This window comes from Myotis daubentonii, chromosome 20 (genome assembly GCF_963259705.1).
Source record: "Myotis daubentonii chromosome 20, mMyoDau2.1, whole genome shotgun sequence".
Lineage (NCBI taxonomy): Eukaryota > Metazoa > Chordata > Mammalia > Chiroptera > Vespertilionidae > Myotis > Myotis daubentonii.
This window is the reverse complement of record NC_081859.1, coordinates 5,900,988-5,922,113: the sequence shown is the minus strand read 5'-3', so window position 1 is coordinate 5,922,113 and position 21,126 is coordinate 5,900,988. Positions and strand designations below refer to the sequence as shown.

Sequence of the window (21,126 nt, the reverse complement as noted above, 5' to 3'; positions counted from 1 at the left end):
AACAGCTAAAGCTACATCTATTAGACTAAGAGAGAAAGGATTTTAAACTATTCCCTTGCATTGTTTTGGAATATAAAGAATGTACAAAATACAGTATAAACTGCATGAGCTCAGCAGTAGCAAAAACACAGTTTAAAAAAGTCAAAAACATATAAAAATATTAGCCTGAAACAGCAAGTCTTCAACCACCAATCTGTGTAAAAATGTTTAAATAGGGATGTTACTCCAAAAATATATATTTATTCTAATATTTTTTTTTCTATTTGCAAGTTTATAAAGGCAAACAAACACCTGCAATTGAGGTAGAAAAGCCTAATTTGCAAACTTTGGATTAAGAAAAATACCTTCCTATGTCTTAATAGCATCTTTTACAAAATACCAAGTGAATTCTGTTTCAAAAATTATAATTCACATGTATTACTTTACAGAACTTAATTTAAAATACTGCAAATGTTTTTGTTAAGATACTTAGTCCTGACAATTATTTCACATTCAAAACACTGTACAGAGAAACCCAGAGTCACCATATGTTACATAAAGGCTACGTATTTACATTTCCGAAGGCAGGTTCAGAAGTTCAGGGTAAGCAAGCTACTACGAATGGTGTCCCTTGAACAGCGCTGCTAATAACCTCTTACTTCAACTTGAAGGCAAATGCTATTCTCTTCCTGCAGTAAAACACACTCCACTGTCATTGTAACAGTGTTTATAAAACAAGACCGGCATTTTAAAATCAAACCCATAAACATGGAAAGTTCTTCTCAGGGCAATAATGAGACTGGCCTGCAGATTTTTAAGGGCTAGACATTTCCTATTTGAATGCAAAGTCTTAACATCTTTGTCTTTCCTCGTGTTAAATGTTATGATTTAAAATCATACTCAGGGCTATAGTAAAAGACTGACTACTTGGCTCCACAGTCCTGGCTCAGAAAGGAGCTTACAGAACCTCTCCGTGCGGCGCGCGAAGGCCCCTTCGGGGGCGGCGGGCGGTCAGTACACGTAGGGGACGATGCGGTAGGGCACGCGCTGGCAGTACTGGTCCCAGGCCACCCCGTACTTCCTCCTGCACTGGCGCTCGTCCCGGGCCTCGCGGTGCACGAGCAGCACGGTGAAGTAGACCACGTAGAAGTAGGGCAGGATGTGCTGGAAACCTGGGGGCGACGGAACAGCAGTCAGTGTTGTGTTTACCAAAGCGTACGCTATCCAGTTGTTCTGCTTTCCCCAAACCAGTTCAGAAGGTCCCGCTGGTGGTGGCAGAGGCGGTATCTGAACTGAAAGATCATCAGATAAGTGTGATTAATCCTCTCTAACCACCCACTGTGATCAGGTGTTTGTCCTCCCACTGGAGGCAAACCTCCCGTCGGCCCCTGGTGCTCAGTGGCGTAGGGCGGCCGAGCTGGTAGAAGACAGATCGGCCTTCGCTGCTGCAGAGCAGTGTCCCAGTGTGTACACTGAGTTGGGGATAACAAGTGAAATTAATTCCCACATATGCTGCTTAGCCAAAAGCATCGGGCACAGTTTAAAACTGCACATTTGCTTTTAGAAGTTTCGAGGAAAACTTCAGGCCCTGTGAGTCCCTCACTCCCCGCACAAGCCAGAGGAACGAGGCCCCGCGGTCCACAGACAGGGAGGCGCGTCTGCCCTGGGCTCTGCCCACGATGTCCCAACGAAGGACAGTCCTGTGGACGGAGTCAGGTGAGCGCTCCTGGTGCTTACCACACGGGAGGGACCAGGCCAGGGCCATGATGAGGTCGCCCAAGTAGTTGGGGTGGCGAACGAAGCCCCACCATCCGGAAACTAGAAGATTCTTTCCCGTTGAAGTGTGAATGGTCTTTAAATCTGTATGAAATAAACACATTTGTAATGACATGTAGGCAAATAGAGACATGATATTTATGCAACACAAATGCGATAAATGTAAAACCAGTGCTTACGTGCAAGCTTTGGATCAGCGGGATTCTTCCGGAACGCATTTTTCTGAGCATTTGCACATCGGAAGATTACATATCCACAAACTGTAAATTTTTAAGAATTCATGTTAGTAATTTCCCTTAGCTACTATTTCTGAGCTCTGAGGAAATTTAACAAACTTCTCACACTGCTTCCATCCATAACAGCCCATGTTACAATAAAGCCAGGTCTAGAGCTAGTATAATGAAGAGCAGGCTGTCTCTTCTGTGAGTTACGCTGCCTGCTGGCCGTAACATGAACACTTTGGTTCATTAAAACTCTAGCTCAGACTCAGTACTATGTCTTGCACTTCAATATATGCCAAATCTCACTGCAATCCTACTAGTCAGTAGCTTTATTTCAGAATGCCCAAGCGAACAGTTCCTGACCTCTCACTGACTATGAAAGTGGTAAACGATTCCTATGATTAGCTCACCTGTAACATACCTTCCCACAGGTCGACCTGGGCAAACCAAACCAGAATTTCCTCTTGTGCCAGGGCCCCAATTAGTGGCAGAACTAGCCCTACCTGAAGCTCAGTGCCCATCTCCTTGCCCGCCCTCTGGTGGAGGTAAGCGACAGTGTAGACCAGTGATGGCGAACCTCTGACACGCGAACTCATTTTTTTGGTTGATTTTTCTTTGTTAAATGGCATTTAAATATATAAGTCTTGTTTTACTCTGGTTGCAAAGATCAAAACATTTCTATATGTGACACGCACCAGAGTAAAGTTAGGGTTTTTCAAAATGCTGACACGCCGAGCTCAAAAGGTTCCCATCGCTGGTGTAGACAGGTGGCCCTTGAAGCTCGTCCACACCACATCCCCCAGCTACTGCTCACTCTTCCGACCCATTTCACCCACTAAAACTCAGACCGAACCCCATATCCTCCAGCGAGAAGGCCTCTCGACCAGTCCCTCTGTCCTCCCAGACGCCTCCTGCGAGCGTCTGAGTCTGTTTCCCCTGGTGGAAGGGAAGCCCTAAGAAGGCAGGACTCCTCTCCTCTCAGAGGTGCCACCAGAAAAAGAGTCGTTACTAAAACAACCAGTTCACTGCTATGCAACGATATTTTGAATGTACTGTGTCTATAGATGCTTATGGCGTACAAAGGGTTAAATTTACAAGCAAACTGGTTGATATAAAAATTCTCTTTAGAACAAACTGATAGTTGCCAGATAGGAGGCAGGTTGGGGGACCAGGTGAGGGGATGAAGCAGCACAAACTGGCAGTTAAGTCCTGGGATGAAAAGTAGCGCATCAGCATACAGTCAATAGTATGTCCTGGAACCCCTTCTGAAGGGCTAGGAATAGCTAATCACGCCCCCTGAATGTCCACTGTCAATAAAAAATCTTAAAGATCTCTCTCTAGTAGAGACCTACTAAAGAACCTAAGCATGAGGCATCCATTCTCTTTGCAAACGCCTTACCACTCACCCGTCACAGCTCGCTTCCAAGTGAGCTCATTACGGCCATTGAAAAGGGCCTGTCGCACAAACACGGAGGCACCGGGCACGCTGCGTTCAGAGCCCAGAGGGAAATGGACACTCACGTTTCAGAGCGACAATCAGAGCGGCCAGCGGCCAGGACACTTGGTTGGGATGGAGCACCAGGTAGAAGGCTTGCAGGCTGTAGACAAAGGGCACCCACACCAGGTCCCCGAAGGCCAGCATGAAGCCGAAGCCGTCGTGGGTGATGTCCATGGTGGTCAGCACCGCCTCCTGCGGGCGAGGCGCGGGGAGAGAGGGGCGAAGCAGTTTGGGGGAAAGTCTGTGTAAAGTATTCGAGTGAAGTCTAAATTCCTAAGGGGCTGGGGAGGGGGAGCCTGGGTCCCTGGCCTGCGTCTCCATCCCGTCCCTCTGACCCTGACACCACAGGGCTCCGAAATGCCTCGTGTGCCCCCACACCTCCGCCCAGGACACCCTCTCTGACCTCAGCTAAAGCTCCCCCAGACCCAGGGCTGCCACTCCTGCGGGCTGAGCGAGTGGGCCTGCACTGTGACCCCCGAGTCTCGCGCTCCCCCCAGACTAGGAGGCAAACAGTTGGGACCCGTGGCTCCCGCCTCACCCCCCAGCACCCTGCCTGTCTGCCACGGAGCCCGTGCTCGGGGATGTTTGCTGAAGGAGGAATGACATCGCCAACTGCATGTTTCTAATCCACAGGCACCAATGTCATTTCTAATCAGAATCTGACTTTTCGGTACATTTTCCACTTAAGGAAATAAGCTACCTGGCAACACGGCCACAGCTCATGGTAAATTAAGGAAGTGAATGCCATCCCTTGAGCATTTGGTGAGCGTGAGCAGGTGGCCCTGGACGCCTGCAGACACCCACTACCTGCTGTGCTCACCCCACATCGGCTCAGGGCACCCCAGGGACTGCCATCCCTCCATCCGGGGCACCGCCTCACTTGGTGTAGAAGCGAGGCCCAGAGGGCAGGTTACTCACCCACAGGCAGAGGCGTCTGCTTTTGAAACTAGTTACCTCGTTCCAGAGCGCATCCACCACGTATAAGAGCTGGAAGCTGTTCACCAGAATCATCGCCAAGGACGGGGCAGCTCGGTGCTGTAACTTCATCTCAGCCAAAAGCATCACCAAGTTAATCACCACCTGAAACCAAAGGGCCAGAATCGTCCCCACGGCCCTCGGAGAAGGTCCTTAGCACCCACGGGGGGTAGGGCGGGACGCCAGCTTCCCCAGCCATCGCCACGGTGATGAGGCACATCACCTGTGAACCCTGGACAGGGGCACTGAGAGGACAGAAGGTCGTGTCTGTGGTGGTCTTGCCCAAGTGCATCACTCCAACCATGAGGAAACACTGGGCCTGGCAGGGTGCTCAGTTGGCTGGAACACTGTCCCATACTCCAAAAGGCTGTGGGTTCGATTCCAGATCAGGACACATAAGGGAGGCAACCGATCGATGTCTCTCTCTCAAAATCAATAAAAACATATCCTCGGTGAGGATCAAAAAGGAGAAAGCACTGGACTAACCCAGTGAAAGGTCCTCCTCGAGGGTCAAGGTCCGGGAGACAAGGGAAGACGAGAGGAGACCAAAGCACAGTAACCAGAAGTGACTGTGGGCTGCAGAGGATCCACAGAGCCAGGCCCGCGTGGGAACTGTCCCAGTGGCTGTGCTGCCCGGATCATGGCTGTGGCTGTGCCAGAGGCTAACCCTGGGAAGTGGAGGGATGGATCTAAGGGGACTCTTTACTGTTGCAACTCCACGTGTGTGAAATACGTTTGTTCTTTTTCCTTACGTGAATCCACCAACACGACCCCTTTCCTACATAAACAGAAACAACTGTGAAAATAAACCCTTCTAAGGTTTACTAACCTGTAACAGGGCATCTTAACCTCTGGACTATATTCGCCGTAAGAAAATACTTTAAGTAGGCAGATTTAGGGAAAGCTGTAATTATTCCTAAAATATACCACCCACCGCTTCCTTAAAACTGTCTGCAATTCTAAGTCCAAGACCAATTTGCACGACTGAACTGAAATTTTTTAAAAAAACACATACCCATCCGATCAGTCCCGGGCGCAGTTCACAAAAGTATTTGAGATCAAAAGTCCCGATCCGAGGGTTTAGCTCGCGGCCAATGAAGAAATCGTAGATGGCGTTTCCTGAGAAGGGACAGTCCTTGTTCACACAGCTTTTGGGCAACGCCCTATTCCAGACCCAACTGTGAGGCTCTTACAGGCACAGCCGTCCTCCGCCCGGGTCCACCCCCCCCCCCCCCCCCGCCCTGAGCAGGAGGACCCGGGGCTGAGCAGCGGGGCGCCGGCTCCCCCACCACCACCACCACCATCCGCCTGCCGCACAGCGTGGGGCCAGACCACTGACTTTAAGGGAACTGAATACTTTTTAATGTAGCTTATGTTTCTAAATAAGCAATCTAATTTTCTTAACGCTTAAATACTTTAGGTCAGAATCAACCAATTTGAAATCTCTTTGTTGTGCTGTTTTTTTAAAGGCTATTTACTACTTGGGACAAAAAGTAATATTTGTCATAAATTATGATGCTACTAACCTTTACTAAAATGTTACTATAAGTTACTAAAATGTCTTACTGTCATCAAGTGACTAAAGAAGGGAAGAGAAACAAGAAAGTATTAAGAGATATAGTTTAAGTTTCTTTTTTTTTTTTTACATTTTTTTCTCCATCTTTTTATTTGTCCTTATTTCTCTTCCCCGCCCATAAGTCCACGCCCGGGGGTGGGGATAAGTGGGGGAGCCGATCTCCCCACACTGCTCACCAGAGCTGGCCGGAGACAGGTCCCCCCGGGGCGCACGCAGGCCCCGCGCGTAGAGATAAACACTCAAGCCGGCAGCAAACACGAGGGCCGCCAGTGCGAACTGAAGGAAATGGTGGTACACGTAGCAGAGCTCCACGCCCCAGAAGAGAGCGGCTCCCACGGCTGCCGACGTCAGGATGAAAGCATAGAACCCTAAAAAAGGCAAGAACACCCACGTCAGCCAGCGTGCACGTGAGGTGGCTCCCAGTATAGAAGAACGCAAGGTTATTTTTAAAGTCCTAATTTCATGATTCAGGCCAAACATGCACAAACAGGAACAGGCAATCTGTACAGATGCCTGTCTCTCAGATAACTTCTCAAATACTTTTACACGCTGGCTGCAGGTATGAACAGTTCACGTGCATGCCCTTCAGACCAGAGAGAGGCTACTGTTTACTGTTCTGGTGTAATCGACTCTGGGGGTTTACACTCAACACTTCTGAGCTTTAAGTCATTAATTTGAGTCTTAAAAAAATCACCATTTAGCCTGTACTGGAGTCTTCTTCCATCGGCCAGAGGTGTTCCTTCTACCACCTTGAAAGAAAAGAAACTGAATGTGAAATCTTAGAAACACAGCACTAGTGTCATATACTAGTAGATGTCTTCTAACGTCACTCAAACCTCTTGTCCCAGGAGGACTGCCTTTTGGCAGGGAAATTTGGCAACAGGTTTCAAATATCTTAACGGCAAATGCTTGGATGAAGCGAGCCCACCCTCAGGAACTTGTCTCAAATATGAACCTAATAGTAACTGCTCCGTGTATGAGACCATCACAAGAGCCGCCCCACGTGGACGGGCTGTAGGAGCACCTGTAGGTTCAGCTCAAGCTCAGAATCTCCAGGGACGGCCCACTGCTCACACTGGCATGGGGGGCCCTTTCCGCCCGCTCTCCCGCTCGCCCACCCGCTCTGGCCCATGCGCCAGCTGATGATACGCACTGATACCGACGTGCTCGGCCATTTACACACCTACGCTCCCCGACTTCGTCATTAACAGGATTCTGTTTCCTCCATAAGAGCCTGAGCACTTTGTTTTGGGGCCACTCAGCTCCTCTGAGACCCCCGGGTGTGCCCAGGCCACAGGTACCTGAGAAACACACCACCTGAACGGGACGAGTTCAAGGGAAAAGCCCTCTTGTTCAATGGCAGCCACGTTTACCACCCAAAATAACTACTGAAAATTGCAAGTAATTTTACACTGCCAAATACTAACATGGTATCATTTTCCGTGGGCTACACTCCTTTACCCTTTCATTAGCTATGAAAGGGCACCCAGGGGAAATGTAATCCCGTTTCAGATCACAGGATTAGCAAAACCCCACATGCTATTCCAACTGACACTTACCTATTAAAGGTGTCTCACAAATACTGCCTTGGGTTTTCAGTTTCTATTTTTCTGTGCGTGTGTGTGTGTATATAGATAGATGATAGATAGGTAATTTAGGCATCAAAACTGCTTTTCTTAACAAATCTTACCTAGTTTGAGCTCACCTTACCTAAATTAATCTGAATTTGTGATTTTCCCTGGAGAGCCTGAATGTCTATATCACAACACTCCTCGCAACAGCCAAGGATGTGATGGTGAGATTCCAAATATGTAAGTCTGCGGCTCTAGCCCCGTCACTGGCATCCACCAGTCCTAGCAAACCTGAGCCTTTGGTTTACAGACAGCTGGTACATTTGCAAAGCCCTAAGAACAAGATCTCTAGCTGAATTATTTATTGCTTAGGGATCTCTTGTTCCTTTCAGTCTATCCAAGTCCTCTACTGAAAGAAGGAAAAACTACGCTTAGCAATGAGGACAAATTTTAGACACTGCATGAGGCTGAAAGAACATTAAATGTTCCTGACAACAAATTTCAGAAAATCAGAAACTCATATTAAGAATAGCCTGGCTGGTGTTGCTCAGTGGTCGAGCATCGACCCATGAGCCAGAGGTCAGCAGTTCAATTCCCAGTCAGGCACAGGCCTGGGTGGCAGGCTTGATCCCCAATACAGGGTGTGAAGGAGGCAGCCGATCGATGTTTCTCTTTCATCGACGTTTTTATCCCTCTCTCTAAAATCAATAAAAAGGTATTTTAAGAATATATTTAAAAAATAATAAGTAAAAAGTGCAGGCTGAATCCACTAAGCTCAGTAGCTTATCAACTGATCACTTTAAATCCTGTATCTGAAATAACTTTTACTGAGGGGGGATTTTTTTAACCTCTACCATTAGGCTATTTTGCACAATAGTTTATCCTTTTCTACTTGGCTTGCAAAGTTACACAAGAAACCTCAATTCGAGTTTTAGTTCCACTTAATAGGCAGGTGTTACTGGGTTCAAGGGCAAAGGCTTACCAGACTAAGTGAGGGTCGTTAGGAGCGAGGACAGCTTTCAGCGCAGACCTGCTGTGACCTTGTGCACGTGAGCACGGAGAGGGAGGAAACGCGCAGGGCCCTGCCCCGCCCCTGGCAGACACTTACCTTCCCGATTGGCAGCGAGTAGAACAAAGCCTGAACCCCAAACCAGAGGAGGTAGGCCCCAAACACTCTGGCTTCCCACAGATCAGACAGAGCTGGCAGAGGAGGCGGGAAGTTCAGAAGACTGGGCTCCCTCTGCCTACACATCAACAGCAACAGGAAGAGGAAGGCGGGCAGGCCGAGCATGATAAGAAATGCACCTGCAGACAATCAGGGAACAGTCAAGGCTCAATTTCCAACCCAGTGTTTTCTATTGTTTTCTTCAAGAATCATTTGGGGTTTTTAAGGTCAGAACTCTAGTCTGGCCAGCTGCTTGAAACCAATTTTCAGTGTATCATCAAAAAGCCCTAATCTCAAGAGGTTAATGGGGAGGGGTGCAGGGGAGGACCTATGTAATACTTTCAACAATAAAGATTTTTTTTAAAAAAGCTCTAATCTCTATCATGTCCTGTGGGCAAGCGACCCTGGTCCTAAAGCAGTAACACAGCAGCTGCCCAGCACTGACAGCTCACACCCAAGCTCTAGAACACTGAAAACCCAGCAAATTAAGATCGGAACAGCCAAAGATTATCAGCCTGATCTTTAAAACTTTGTAAGTTTCTAACAATTAAAACAGCATCACCTTCAGGTAACACGGCCAGACTGGATGCTGGGCGCCATCTTTAATGGAGCAGCTAGACAACTTACAAGATCAAGCAAGAAAGCCTGCAGGACTTGGGACCATTTGCCAAGAAGTACTTTCCTCTCCTAGCTCGTAAAACTCCAGCAGCACCACCCACTTAATAACTCCAAGCCTCTGAGCACCTCAGATCTTTGACTCATAATCAACCCGCCTGGCAGGTGGGGTAGGCCCATGCCCCATCTCATGTCCACAGCCTCCCTGCTCCTGCCCACGCCGGGCCCGTCACCGCAGGGCTGACGAGCAGATTTCTTTGTCCCTGATCGTCCATGCCAACCTTCCTTCTATCGCTTCTTTGATCAAAACCTAACAGATTGCTAAACATCTACAGCCACTCTGGCACCCTCTCTACTCCATTATAATCCTCAAAAATGCTCCCACCTGGCCAGCTGGTGTGGCTCAGTGTCAACCCGAGAACCAGTAGGTGGCCTGCAGGAGGCAGCCGATCAATGACTCTCTCCCGCTCCCTTCCTCTCTCTGAAATCAATAAAAGGCTCCCACCTCAGGCCTTTGGACCTGATGTTCCTTTTTTTTTTTTTAATCTATTGTTGACCTCTTCTAGCCTGTCTCCACCCGCCACCCCCACCCCCCGCCTTCACCACCCTATTGTCTGTGTCCTATGGGTTATGGGTTATGGGTTATGCCTATATGCACACAAAATCTTTGTTGATCTCGTCCCACCCACCTCCCTCATTCATCCCCCCCCCCGCCCCCCCTCCTCCCTGGGCTCCCACCTGGCTCTTTGCCTGGCCCGCTTCAGATCTTCAGAGAAAGGCCTTTCCTGTTCACTTTATCACAACTCCCGCTGGCCTGGCCCCCCGGCCCCCCCTCAGCCCAGCTCTGACACCTACCAGGGACTCCTCCGAACTCCAAGTCCTTCGTCTGTGTGGCTGTCACGTCCCAGGTTCTCAATGTAGGTCCTTTCGTAACAATTTTTTCTTCCTCTAAGTCTATTTTTTTAAATTTGCTCTCTTCTCTTCTTGGACGAAGGCTATGCTGTATAGACGTGTAACTACTTTCTTGTGACAAAGGGAATTGTTCCTGGTTAAAAAAATACAAGGCACTAATTATCTGTAATCAATCATTATCATTAATGCTACCACATTAACTAACTCAGCAGCACAATATAGCCATAAACTAATAAGGATAAATTCATTAAATTATATTCAGTCCCAATGGAAGGACAGGCTTTTAGAAAAGATGGAAGAGGTACTGTGGTTTTCAACGCATTTCCTTAGGGAAAGTCCCTTAACCAGAGGCCCAGGCGAGGTGAGCCGCATACCTGCGCGCTCCTGTGCGGCACGGCGTTCTGCGCTCGCTGCTCCGGCTCCCCGTTGTGCCGGCTGATGCTATTTCCGAATGGCTTCTAAATTGAAGGACATAAAGCATTTTAACCACATGAATCATAACTTATTAAAAAGTAACCTGATGGTAAATCTTGACTATTGTGATAAATAAAGCCAATGATTTTCACAGCTTTAATTCTGAAGAATTCAGGATACTGTTGTTAAAAAGGAAAAGGAGTAAAATTGACTAGAATTTCCCCATCTTCAAAAGACTGGATTTTACAGTATAGATTCCACATCAGTTCTTTCGTCTTTTAAGCATAATTAGACTCAATGTTATCATTTCATTGTTCAATAGCAAATATGCTAATATTTACTATGAGAATTAGGAGAAGTAAAAATTGGCCAATTATTTCATGAATTGGTTTTAAAAAATGATAAGAAAACATTCACTGCCCCCAAAATAGCCCATAATGGGAAGGTAAGAAATAGTGGGCACTTCTAGAGTGTTCCTAGGACCTACACACACACGGCCTACTTTCTGAACTGCATGCTGCCTGGGCCTTATGTGACCTTAACTCTCTGTCCTTGCCCTGACTCGGTCTCCTTCCTTGAATGTGCAATCTCCCCCAGCAGCAGACGGGTTTTCTCATCAGAGGGGACGGGAAAGTGCTTCAGCTTGCAGGAGATATTGTCAGCAAAGCATGGCTGACATCTGTCACTTTGCTCCTTTGTAAGTCAGTGGCAAACTATAAAGCTAATAAACCAAGAGGAGGAAAACACATTAAAAACCCAAGTCTGTCATTTGGGAGGCCAGCTGGCAAAGAACAGCATTAATACAGCATCAAGCTCCAGTTCAAATCCAAGTCTAACTGCAGCGAGCATGCAACATACACTGAAGTTTACCCAGTGCCAGTCAGCCACTTGGCAGCAAATGGACCCACCTAAAGACCACGGACAACTACACTCTGTTTTCAAATGTCCGACCTATGACCCACAGTAACTACAAGTGCAACCCTGAAACACACTAGTCACGTAGCTGACCCTCAACCTGCCTACTGCAACTGACGGGATACTCGCACAGTGAGGCAAAGTATTGCAAAAGATACAACAAGAACAAGGAAGAGGTGATGTTCAAAGCCACATGCAGCTTACGTCTGGTCTTCCCTGTGCCACACCCCATCCTCAATGCCATGGTGCGGACATGGCGGGGGCAGGGCTTAAGGGTACACTGTGAAATCCCGTGGCCACGAAGTTCTAAAAATGAGAACGCGGAAGTGGCACCCAGCACCTGCTCCTTCACCTGTGCGCCCCGACCAGCAATATCAGAGAGCCACTGACGGAATGGTCCGACTCACGAGTAATTCTCAAAACGCAAGTTAAGATGGTGAGTGGAAAATCTGTGACAATCATATTGGCAAAAGAAGTTATAATAATACCCAGAATGAGAAAATGGGCATGCATACACTACCGATGCTGGTACGCACTGTCTTAAAGTGATTTGGCAAAAGCCTCAAATCTGCTCTATCCATCTGATGTAGCAAAGGAAGTATCAGATGTTGCATAAGAATATTTTGTTTATAATAGTGAAAATTTAAACAGAAAAAGCTAAATGTCCACCAATAAGGGAGCTGAATTTAACAATTCTGTTACATACATATAACATGGTATAATCCAAACAATACCATAAAAATGATGTGGAAAATATAATGCAGAGATTATTGCTAATTTTTAAAAGTTTTTAAATCTGGCTACAAAACAGTATGTACATATGCTATTTTTTAAGGCTATTAAAAATCTATGAGCATTTTATCCATAAAAGGTAACAATAAATGAATAAATGAAAAATTACCTTCATTCAATTCTTTTTACTTAAAAATAATTTGTTTGGTCTGCTATCAAAAATGTCCATTGTGCAAGATCCTTATAGGCCCCACACACCCTGAGGGTTCCAAGCTTGGACTTTTAAAGTAAATCCATTAAAACAATGAGCTTTTATAAGCTATAAAAACTTACTCAGTTCAAACTACAATCTATGTCTATTACATACTTAAAAACTGCTTTTAAAAAAACACAATATTGCCCAGCCGGTGTGGCTCAGTGGTTGAGCATCGACCTATGAACCAAGAGGTCACAGGTTCCATTCCTGCTCAGGGCACATGCCCAGGTTGTGGGCTCGATCCCCAGTTGGGGGTGTGCAGGAGGCAACCGATCGATATTTCTCTATCCTCCTTCTCTCTCTAAAATCAGTATTTTTTTAAAACATATTAAGAAAAACACATACACAATATTAAATAGCACTTAAAAACATTCTTTTTCATTAGCACTTAAAGGCATTGTACCTTCTATTCCATTTTTTTTTTTTATGAAATCTGCCATGATCATTACCTTAGAATTTGATGTTTCACTGACATTTTCATATTATTAACAGCAAATAATATGAGTAACCAGATCCGCAAAGGGAATTTGGAGTTTGGACAGAATAAACACTGTGAAGGATAAAGGTGCCCCGAAGGCGTGCACACATACCAATACCAGTGGAGTCAACTTCACTTCCAACACTTCCTTCTTCATTTCCTTGATGTCCACATGGTGTGAGGCAGAGGCGGACCGGCGGGAACCCTTAGCTGCTCGGCCGGGGGAGCGGGAGCGGCCGGGGGAGCGGGAGCGCGACCTTGACCGACTCCCGCGTCGTCTGGACGGAGAGCTGGAAGCTGAGCCACTCTTCCTTTGCCTAAAGGAACCTAAAGGCTGGAGGGGGAGCAGACGTCATACACATGCAGACAGACCCACACTCGAGAGGCAGCAGAGGCCATCCCTGGTTCCATGACCGCTAACACCAGCCGGGAAATGCCGGGGCCTGAGACGGCTATGAGCCAACGAGGATGCTGCTCTAATGACCTCTCTCTCAGGAGACAAATGCAGCCTTTCCTCTCCTGATTCTTCTTTGAAGCGTTGCCGGAAATGACTGTTTAACTAGCTGTACGTTTCCCCAAGAACAGAGACAAGAAGAGTTACAATGACACTCATTAAAGCTGAGATGATGGGCAAAAGAAACCTGCACACAAACAACGGGAAGAGTAGCCCCAGTTTCCCTCGGAACAACACCCACAGGCAGACCTCAGAAATGAGTGCAGCTTGGATACCTTATGCTTCACCTGCCCTGGCCGGGGTTCCCAGGGCCCCAGACCTGGGAAGACAAACTTCCCGGCCAATCCCTCCCCCGTTTCAGGTGGCCCCGGGCGAAGCGTGGCTGTCCAGTCTTTAACTGGTCACAAACAAAATCAAAAGAAGAGACTTGGTGACACGTGAGCATGCTCTGAAGTTCCCATTCCAATGTCGGGAAATCAAGTTTAGCTGGTGCACAGCCATGTCCGCTCCCCTCCGGCTGCCTGGAGCTGCTCCGCATGCGGACAGACAAGCCCACAAGCCTGGGATAGCCGCTGTCTGGCCCTTTATTCAAAAGCTTTGCAGGCCCTGCCCTAGAGCGCTCACACTGTGGTGCCAAGGCTATGGGTGCAAACAAGGAACGGAAATGCAAAGAGGTGTGTAGAAACTTTTATAGTATTTTGACAAAGGAATTTTATATCTGCTGAACCCAATAATAAAAAGAACTTATTTCATACATCTTTTTCCTTTGTGAGTACTTCTACGTCACGGATCGGATATTTGAAGGCCCAGGCCCTCACCAGACAGGGTGAAGAGGCCAGACTCAAATCTAATGAATGTCACTCTCCTGATTGAATCCCGCGTTCAGGATGAAGCCCTAACCCCTCCAGTTCCGACGCCCCCTCTGCTGAGCCTTGCCCCCCACACCCTGGCAGCACCTGGCTGTGTCCCCCCACCAGGCCTCTGGCCTGCTGCCCTCTGCGGAGGCCACCCCCCCCCGCCACCCCCCCCCCCCCCGCACCTGAGCTTCCGATTCTGTCTCAGCACTCGGCTCAGGGGCCACACCTCGAGGAGCCTTCCCTAACCCCCCAAATGCCTGTCACCCCACGGATGAAACCAGGACCGACCCGGGAAGCATCGCCTTCTCCAGTGGCCGGCACCTTCTCAGGAACAGGGCGCTGTGTCTCACTCACACATTCCCGGAGCCAAAACAGTATCTGACCCAGAGCAGCAGCGCGCCCCTGTGCCTTCACACGGAGCCAGAACTGAGGGCTCTAACCTCAAAACCACACCTACAGTCAGTTACCGCCCCCCACCCCCCACCCCAGTATAAACACGCTCGGTCACCCAGAGGAGCACTTACCTTGATGTCACTCTCCTTCAACTCCAGCTCCGTTCCGTCCTTGTATTTGACCGTGTAAAGCTGGGACTTGCTGTCATGGCTCAGAATCTCCACTTCATAATACAGTGAACTCCCGGGCCATCGGCCTCTTACCATCTCACCGTCGGCGAATTTCCTACTTGGCATTTTTGCAAATCAGTCTGAACAGTTTTAAAGATAAAAAAGGGGGAGTCAGTGCAATACACACTTACATTTGTCCTTTTTTTTTCTTCTCAGATCGGACACTAAAACACAACTCTCCAAAACTTTAACTGGTCAAGATTTTAGGGTCTAAAAGATCATTGGAGGGGAGGGTGTACCCACCCCCCTTATTTTAAAGGTGAGATACGAAAGCTAAAGGAATGTGAACTGTTTTGTCGAGTCAGCACAGTACAGAAGTGGCGCTTCTGCCTGTCGTGTCTCCCTGGGAATCACTTCACACAGGACAATTCAGTCCCTAGGGCCCGTGTGACACTCAGGAGTAACACACCACATGGCTGCCTATGCGAAACGCTGTCACCTCCGGTGACCACACTACCTGCCAATCAACAAGGCACAATCTCACAAAGGATCCATTTTCTGATTTATAAATTTGTATCTGGTCATACAAAGACTTAAAAAATATATCCGGTTTTTAAATATAATTACCTTCATTAAAAACAACAAACCATGAAACAGACTGTCTAGAAAAATCAAGGATGTATAATTAGCATTATTATAACCCAGTGATGGCGAACCTATGACACGCGTGTCAGAGGTGACACACAAACTCATTTTCTTGGCTGATTTTCCTTTGTTGAATGGCATTTAAATATATAAAATAAATATCAAAAATGTAAGTCTTTGTTTTACTAGGGTTGCAAATATCAAAAAATTTCTATATGTGATACGGCACCAGAGTTAAGGTAGGGTTTTTCAAAATGCTAACACGCCGAGTTCAAAAGGTTCGCCATCACTGTTACAACCCATAACAGGGAGAAAAAAATTCCAAATCTGTAATGAACAGCAAATTTGGGGGGCCTTCCTTTCTTTTTCTTTTTTTTTTTTTATATATATATTTTATTGATTTTTTACAGAGAGAAAGGGAGAGAGAAAGTTAGAAACATCGATGAGAGAGAAACATCGATCAGCCGCCTCCTGCACATCTCCTACTGGGGATGTGCCCGCAACCCAGGTACATGCCCTTGACCGGAATCGAACCTGGGACCTTTCAGTCCGCAGGCCGACGCTCTATCCACTGAGCCAAACCGGTTTCGGCGGGCCTTTCTTTCAAGTTTTCAAGTCTTGCAGCTGAAGTTCCAAATGCATATGGAGTCACGGCCAACCTCATACCCGGGCTGGTGCACACCTGGCCTTTATCCCCAGTTACAACATGCTTCGCCACTGAACCAAAACATGGCCCACAAAGCCTTGTATGAACGACACTCAGAAGCCACAAGCAACCTACAGAAACTGCTGCTTACATGAGGCCTGTCTGCCGCCCTGACGGCGGGGCGTTCCAGCTCTCAGGTGGTAAACTTCTCCCTCCTGCCCAGCAGATTCCCACCGTGCCCCTGACCTCCAACACCAACCACACTAGCTGGGCCGAGGCTAAGCAGCAGGCGGTTACCATGGCGACGTCTCCCCCTAAATCACCTTCTTCTCACCAACTAAGCAACCCCCGACCTACCACCTGAGCATAATATGCATGCTTACCCAGCTCCGGCAAAGAGCGGATTCTGTAACAAGAACAACATTCGAGAACTTCTGAAGGCTGTGGAGTTCGGAAAGGAGAACGTTACCCGCCCCAAGAAAACACTCTTTCATAAGCACCGTGTTTCTGCAGTTAATCACCTGAGAAAAAACTTAATAAGCTTCACTCGGTGAGAAAGATAGCAGCGAGGTTGGGAGATGAAAGGAAACACAACTGCTTATCTGGGAATTAGAGGGTGTCAGTTCATTCACACGTCAGGTAATGGACAGCTTTCTTCCCAGATAGCGAGATAGCGAGATGGCTGGGGGGTGATGAATGGGCTTGGGCCTGGGGCCCAGGGCAGAGGAGCCCAGCTCTGGGGACTTGAGGAGTCACCAGGGGGCCCTGGGGAGGCAGGGGCAGCGGACACCTTGAGGCAGGGAGGAGGGGCCCAAAAAAGGAAGGTGACAACAGCAAGCTGTGCCTATTTCAACATGTAGTGAGCCTCCAAGTTCCAGGAAAGAGGAAGGAAATGTGCCCTCCTCCTCTCTTCTCTGCACCCCACTTCTCCCTGGGCCCCCCAAAATCACACCCCTGTGACTGATACCCGTTCTCCAATGCTGGCCCGCCAGGGGTGAGAGAAGGCAGCCACATCTTTCTACGTAAAGATGCCACTCAAGTTTCAAACAACTCTGTCAACTTCTGAAACGGCCCTGAGCAGCTCCTGTACCTTTCAGAGACCGTACTGGCATCTTCCCGTGACCGATTAAATATTTGGGGTTAAACAAAATATCTAATGGACACTTGGCAGGTCTCTAAGCTCATTTAAAAAAAAAAAATTTAATAACTGGGACTTGAGAGCGATGTCCCACACGGTGGTTGAAAGAGAAAAGGCAAACCAGCTCTCCTGACGAAACCAGCGTCTTACAAACGTTCCCAAAGATGAAAGCAGCAACAGCGCCCCCGCCCCCACTGGGCACAGGACCCACGCACGGCGGTCAGAGGTGAGGATACGGCGCAATCACACCCTAACACCCAGGCCGGAGGGAACTGGCCAAGGAAGGACACCCCCATACCATCCAGCATATCATCCATCCTATCAGCCATCGGGGACTCCCCGAAGGGAGGCCAGAGACGCGCCAAGAGGCCGCCCTGGAGGTGTGTGAGCCAAGTGTGTCCAGAAAAACTGCTCCCGCAACACCATGTCCTCCTCCCCCGTGAGCGGGGGAAACAGGAGACCCTCGCTCAGGCTACCGCGTGCTACCTTCAGTGTCCCTCCGGCCCCAACAGATTACTACTCATCAACCCCACAGCGGGCTGCTTTCCTCTGCTGATCAGAGGAATCCGCCGGGTCTCTGGTCATCTCTCCTTCACTTCTCCAAATTAGTCTGAACCAGCGGTTCTCAACCTGTGGGTCGCGACCCCTTTGGCAGTCGAACGACCCTTTCACCGGGGTCGCCTAAGACCATCCTGCAGATCCGATATTTGCATGACGATTCGTAACAGTAGCAACATGACAGTGATGAAGTAGCAACGAAAAGAATGTTATGGTTGGGGGTCAGCACATGAGGAGCTGTATTTAAAGGGCCGGAAGGTTGAGAACCACTGGAAACCGGGAAGTTCAAACGGAGTCTGACAGCTTCCCCTCAACCCGGGAGCCCAAGGAGGGCCCACAGCAGGTAAACCCCCAGCAGGAACCACCCCCAACCATCCCCCCCCCAACCCTGCCTTGCTCCGTGCCCCCAGCTCAGGATGCAAAGAAAGGCGACCTCCTGTCTGCAAAGTTGCAGAAGGGCCCGGCTTTCCCCCTGAGAAATAAAAACGGAAAGTAAGAAACCTTCCCCTCCTACTCACTCCCTTCCCCTCCTCGCTAGCCGTCCCTGGACGCGGGGCTCGGTCTCACTCAGGGTGCCCGCTGCTGCCCTCCCGCAGCCCCCCATCCTGTCCTTTGCGGGACTTTGCTACCAAGTGTGGTTCCAGATTCGCTCGTGTTTGTTATTTGCCAGGTCCCCAGGGCTCGGGGCAGCCGGCCCCCACCCCGGCTCCCGCAGCAGGTGACACGCACGCACGCACACAGGCTCCCGGCTGCACCCTCGGGTCGCCCGGGCGCTGTCCAGTGTCGCCCAGCCTGACCGCCCTGCAGCTCGTGCATGCAAACAGGCCCCGGTGCAATCGAGCGCGTCCTCGGGGCCCATGGAGGCTGCTACAGAGTGTCGCTCTGGAAGTTTTAAACGCGTTAAAATTTAAATAAAAACAACAACACGGAACTGAGCTTTGGTAGCAGCGCGCCCACCTGCCTAACGATCCGTTTCTGGGCTGCGCGGAAACACCTGGCGAGAGCGCGCCGCACAGGCGAGCGGGCCGGGCCGAGCGCGACCCTCGGGGCCATGGCGACGCGACCAGCGCGAGGGCGTCACCCCCGCTCCCCCAGGTCCCCGTCCGCCGGGGCCGCGCCTGCCCCGCTCCCCACGGGCAGGACCCGCCGAGCCACCAAGTTACCCGTCAAACAGGCTCTCGGAGCGGACCTGGGGGGGCGGGAGGGGGAGCCGTAGCTGCAGGGCGGGGGCAGGGGGCCGGGAGCCGGGAACCGACCCCCCAAAACCTCCCCAACCAACATCCCTTTTACACCGACGCGGCGTGTCCAAAATGGAGGGAAACGTCCCCAAGTTGAACCCGGCAGCTCCATTTCCGCAACCCGCCGGGCTGGGCCGCGCACGGCTCCGGCCCCGCCAGCAGCGGCCCCGAGCGACCCGGAGGAGGGGAGGGAGGGAGAGGGCGAGGCCGCGGCCCAGGCCCAGCGCCCGGGACCCCCGCCCCCCGCCCGCCCCCCGGGAGGCCGCCCCGCAGGGAGCGGGGCGGGGTGGGGGCGCTCACCTGCGCCGGGTCCCGCGGGGACACGCACGACTCCGCGAGAGCCGCCGAGCTGCTACCCTGCGGCAGTTCCGCGCGCGCGACGCCGCCCGCCCCCCGCGCTCTCGCGTCCCCGCGGCCCCGGGCGCGCGCTCTTCGCCCCGCCCCTCCTCGCCCCGCCCACCGGGGGGCCTCCGAGGCTCCCATTGGCTCCTCGTGTTTTTGAATAGTCCCCGGCGCTGGGGATTGGCCGTGCGCCGTGGCGCGTCCGCCCCGCCCCGCGAGGAGCCCGAAGGCGGCGGGAGAGGGGCCCGGTGGGTCCGCCCAGGTGCCGCCCAGGGCGTCTGGCGGCCGCGCCTTATCTCGGCGGCGCAGGGGCCCTCGCGCTCCCCGCCCGCCCGTTCCCGCCACTCGGTGGCCGGGCGCGAGAGAGAATAAAAAGCTGCAAAGAAGAATTAATTCCTAGAGTGACCACTCCAGGTGCTTTTCGTTAAAATGCCAGCCGTGCGCTCCTTACCCGGTTCCATCCCCCAGCACCTGCGGGCCGAGCTGCGGCTCCGGAGGCGTCGGTGGCGGCAGCCTGGGTAGAAACCGATCTGGGGCCCAGTGGGCGGGAGGGGACCCGGAAGGAGGGTCCGAGGGTCCCCCACAGCTCACAGGGCGCCCACGAGGATTGCTGTAAGGAGGGGGGGCTGATGTTCAGAGTAGCCCCCCACCCCGCCCAGATGCGGTAGGAAACGCTCCGTAACGCGGCAGGGCACCGGCAACCCCGCGCCTCCTGACGCACCGAGGTGCCATTCCACCTGCTCCCTGCCCGCAGGTCTGGGTTTCCCATTGGCCTCCAACAAGCTGAGTCACTCATTACGCGGCGAACTCCGGCTCTGCCCGCCCTGGGTCCTGACCCTCGAGGTGTCATGGGGTAGTTGGTTTCCTTCCGTTGAGAGTTTAAAGCCGGCCCAGGGCAGTTCCCCATTTTGCAGCGCGGTTGCAATCAAAGCCATTTCTTGCCCCAACTAACTACCAGGTTCCCCTAACTTAGGTAACCGGTGTGGCTCAGTGGACTGAGCGTCGGCCTGTGGACTGAAGGGTCCCAGGTTCGATTCCGGCCAAGGGCATGTACCTTGGTTGGGCACATTCCCAGTAGGGGGTGTGCAGGAGGCAGCTGATCGATGTTTCTAATTCTCCATCCCTCTCCCTTCCTCTCTAAAAAAATCAATAAAATATATATTTTTTAAAAAGTTAAGAGAATGTCTATGTTGGAAGCACTAGCCGTTCAGTTGTAATAACAAGCTGGCTTCTGCATTTTTATAGTCCAGCGTCAGGTGGAAGAGCTCTTAGGCTCTCGGTTACAACGACAAAACGACCAGAAATACAAAAAAAAAAAAAAAAAGAAGCGAGTACATTTGTTCTTGGTCATTCACACCCACTATGCATGCGTTCATCCGAGCCTCTCCAGAGAGCAAATTCTGACTTCCAATTGTGCTGGGTGGGCACCTGAGCTACAGAAATGCATACCTACCTCACTTCAAGGTCAGAAAGCCGACCTGGTTTTTGGCAAAGGCCAGAGCCTGAATCGCCGTAACCCCTAACAGTGGTTCTCAACCTTCTGGCCCTTTAAATACAGTTCCTCATGTTGTGACCCCCAACCATAAAATTATTTTCGTTGCT

General features: G+C 50.3%; 1 protein-coding gene across 1 annotated transcript; it reads right to left on the bottom strand.

Moving 5' to 3' along the window:
* Positions 1–270: 270 nt before the first annotated feature.
* LBR (lamin B receptor) lies at positions 271–19,623 on the bottom strand. Its single transcript, XM_059677274.1, has 14 exons — positions 19,483–19,623; positions 14,919–15,097; positions 13,196–13,417; positions 10,663–10,746; positions 10,232–10,421; positions 8,705–8,901; positions 6,720–6,774; positions 6,202–6,393; positions 5,465–5,568; positions 4,429–4,554; positions 3,498–3,666; positions 1,935–2,015; positions 1,717–1,839; positions 271–1,151 (listed from the first exon to the last, which is right to left on the bottom strand). The coding sequence occupies exons 2-14, from the start codon at positions 15,081–15,083 to the stop codon at positions 991–993; spliced, it is 1,869 nt and encodes a 622-aa protein (XP_059533257.1). The 5' UTR covers positions 15,084–15,097; positions 19,483–19,623; the 3' UTR covers positions 271–990.
* Positions 19,624–21,126: the final 1,503 nt, after the last annotated feature.

What these genes read in the sequence shown, in the direction of transcription:
- LBR (XM_059677274.1), bottom strand. Translation starts at nt 15,083, where the DNA reads ATGCCAAGTAGGAAATTCGCCGACGGTGAGATGGTAAGAGGCCGATGG. An exon ending in ACTCGCTGCCAATCGGGAAG is followed by an intron (nt 6,775 to 8,704) that starts GTAAGTGTCTGC and finishes TTTTCTTTCAAG; the next exon opens with GTGGTAGAAGGAACACCTCT. An exon ending in TCTGATTGTCGCTCTGAAAC is followed by an intron (nt 2,016 to 3,497) that starts GTGAGTGTCCAT and finishes AAAAATTTACAG; the next exon opens with TTTGTGGATATGTAATCTTC.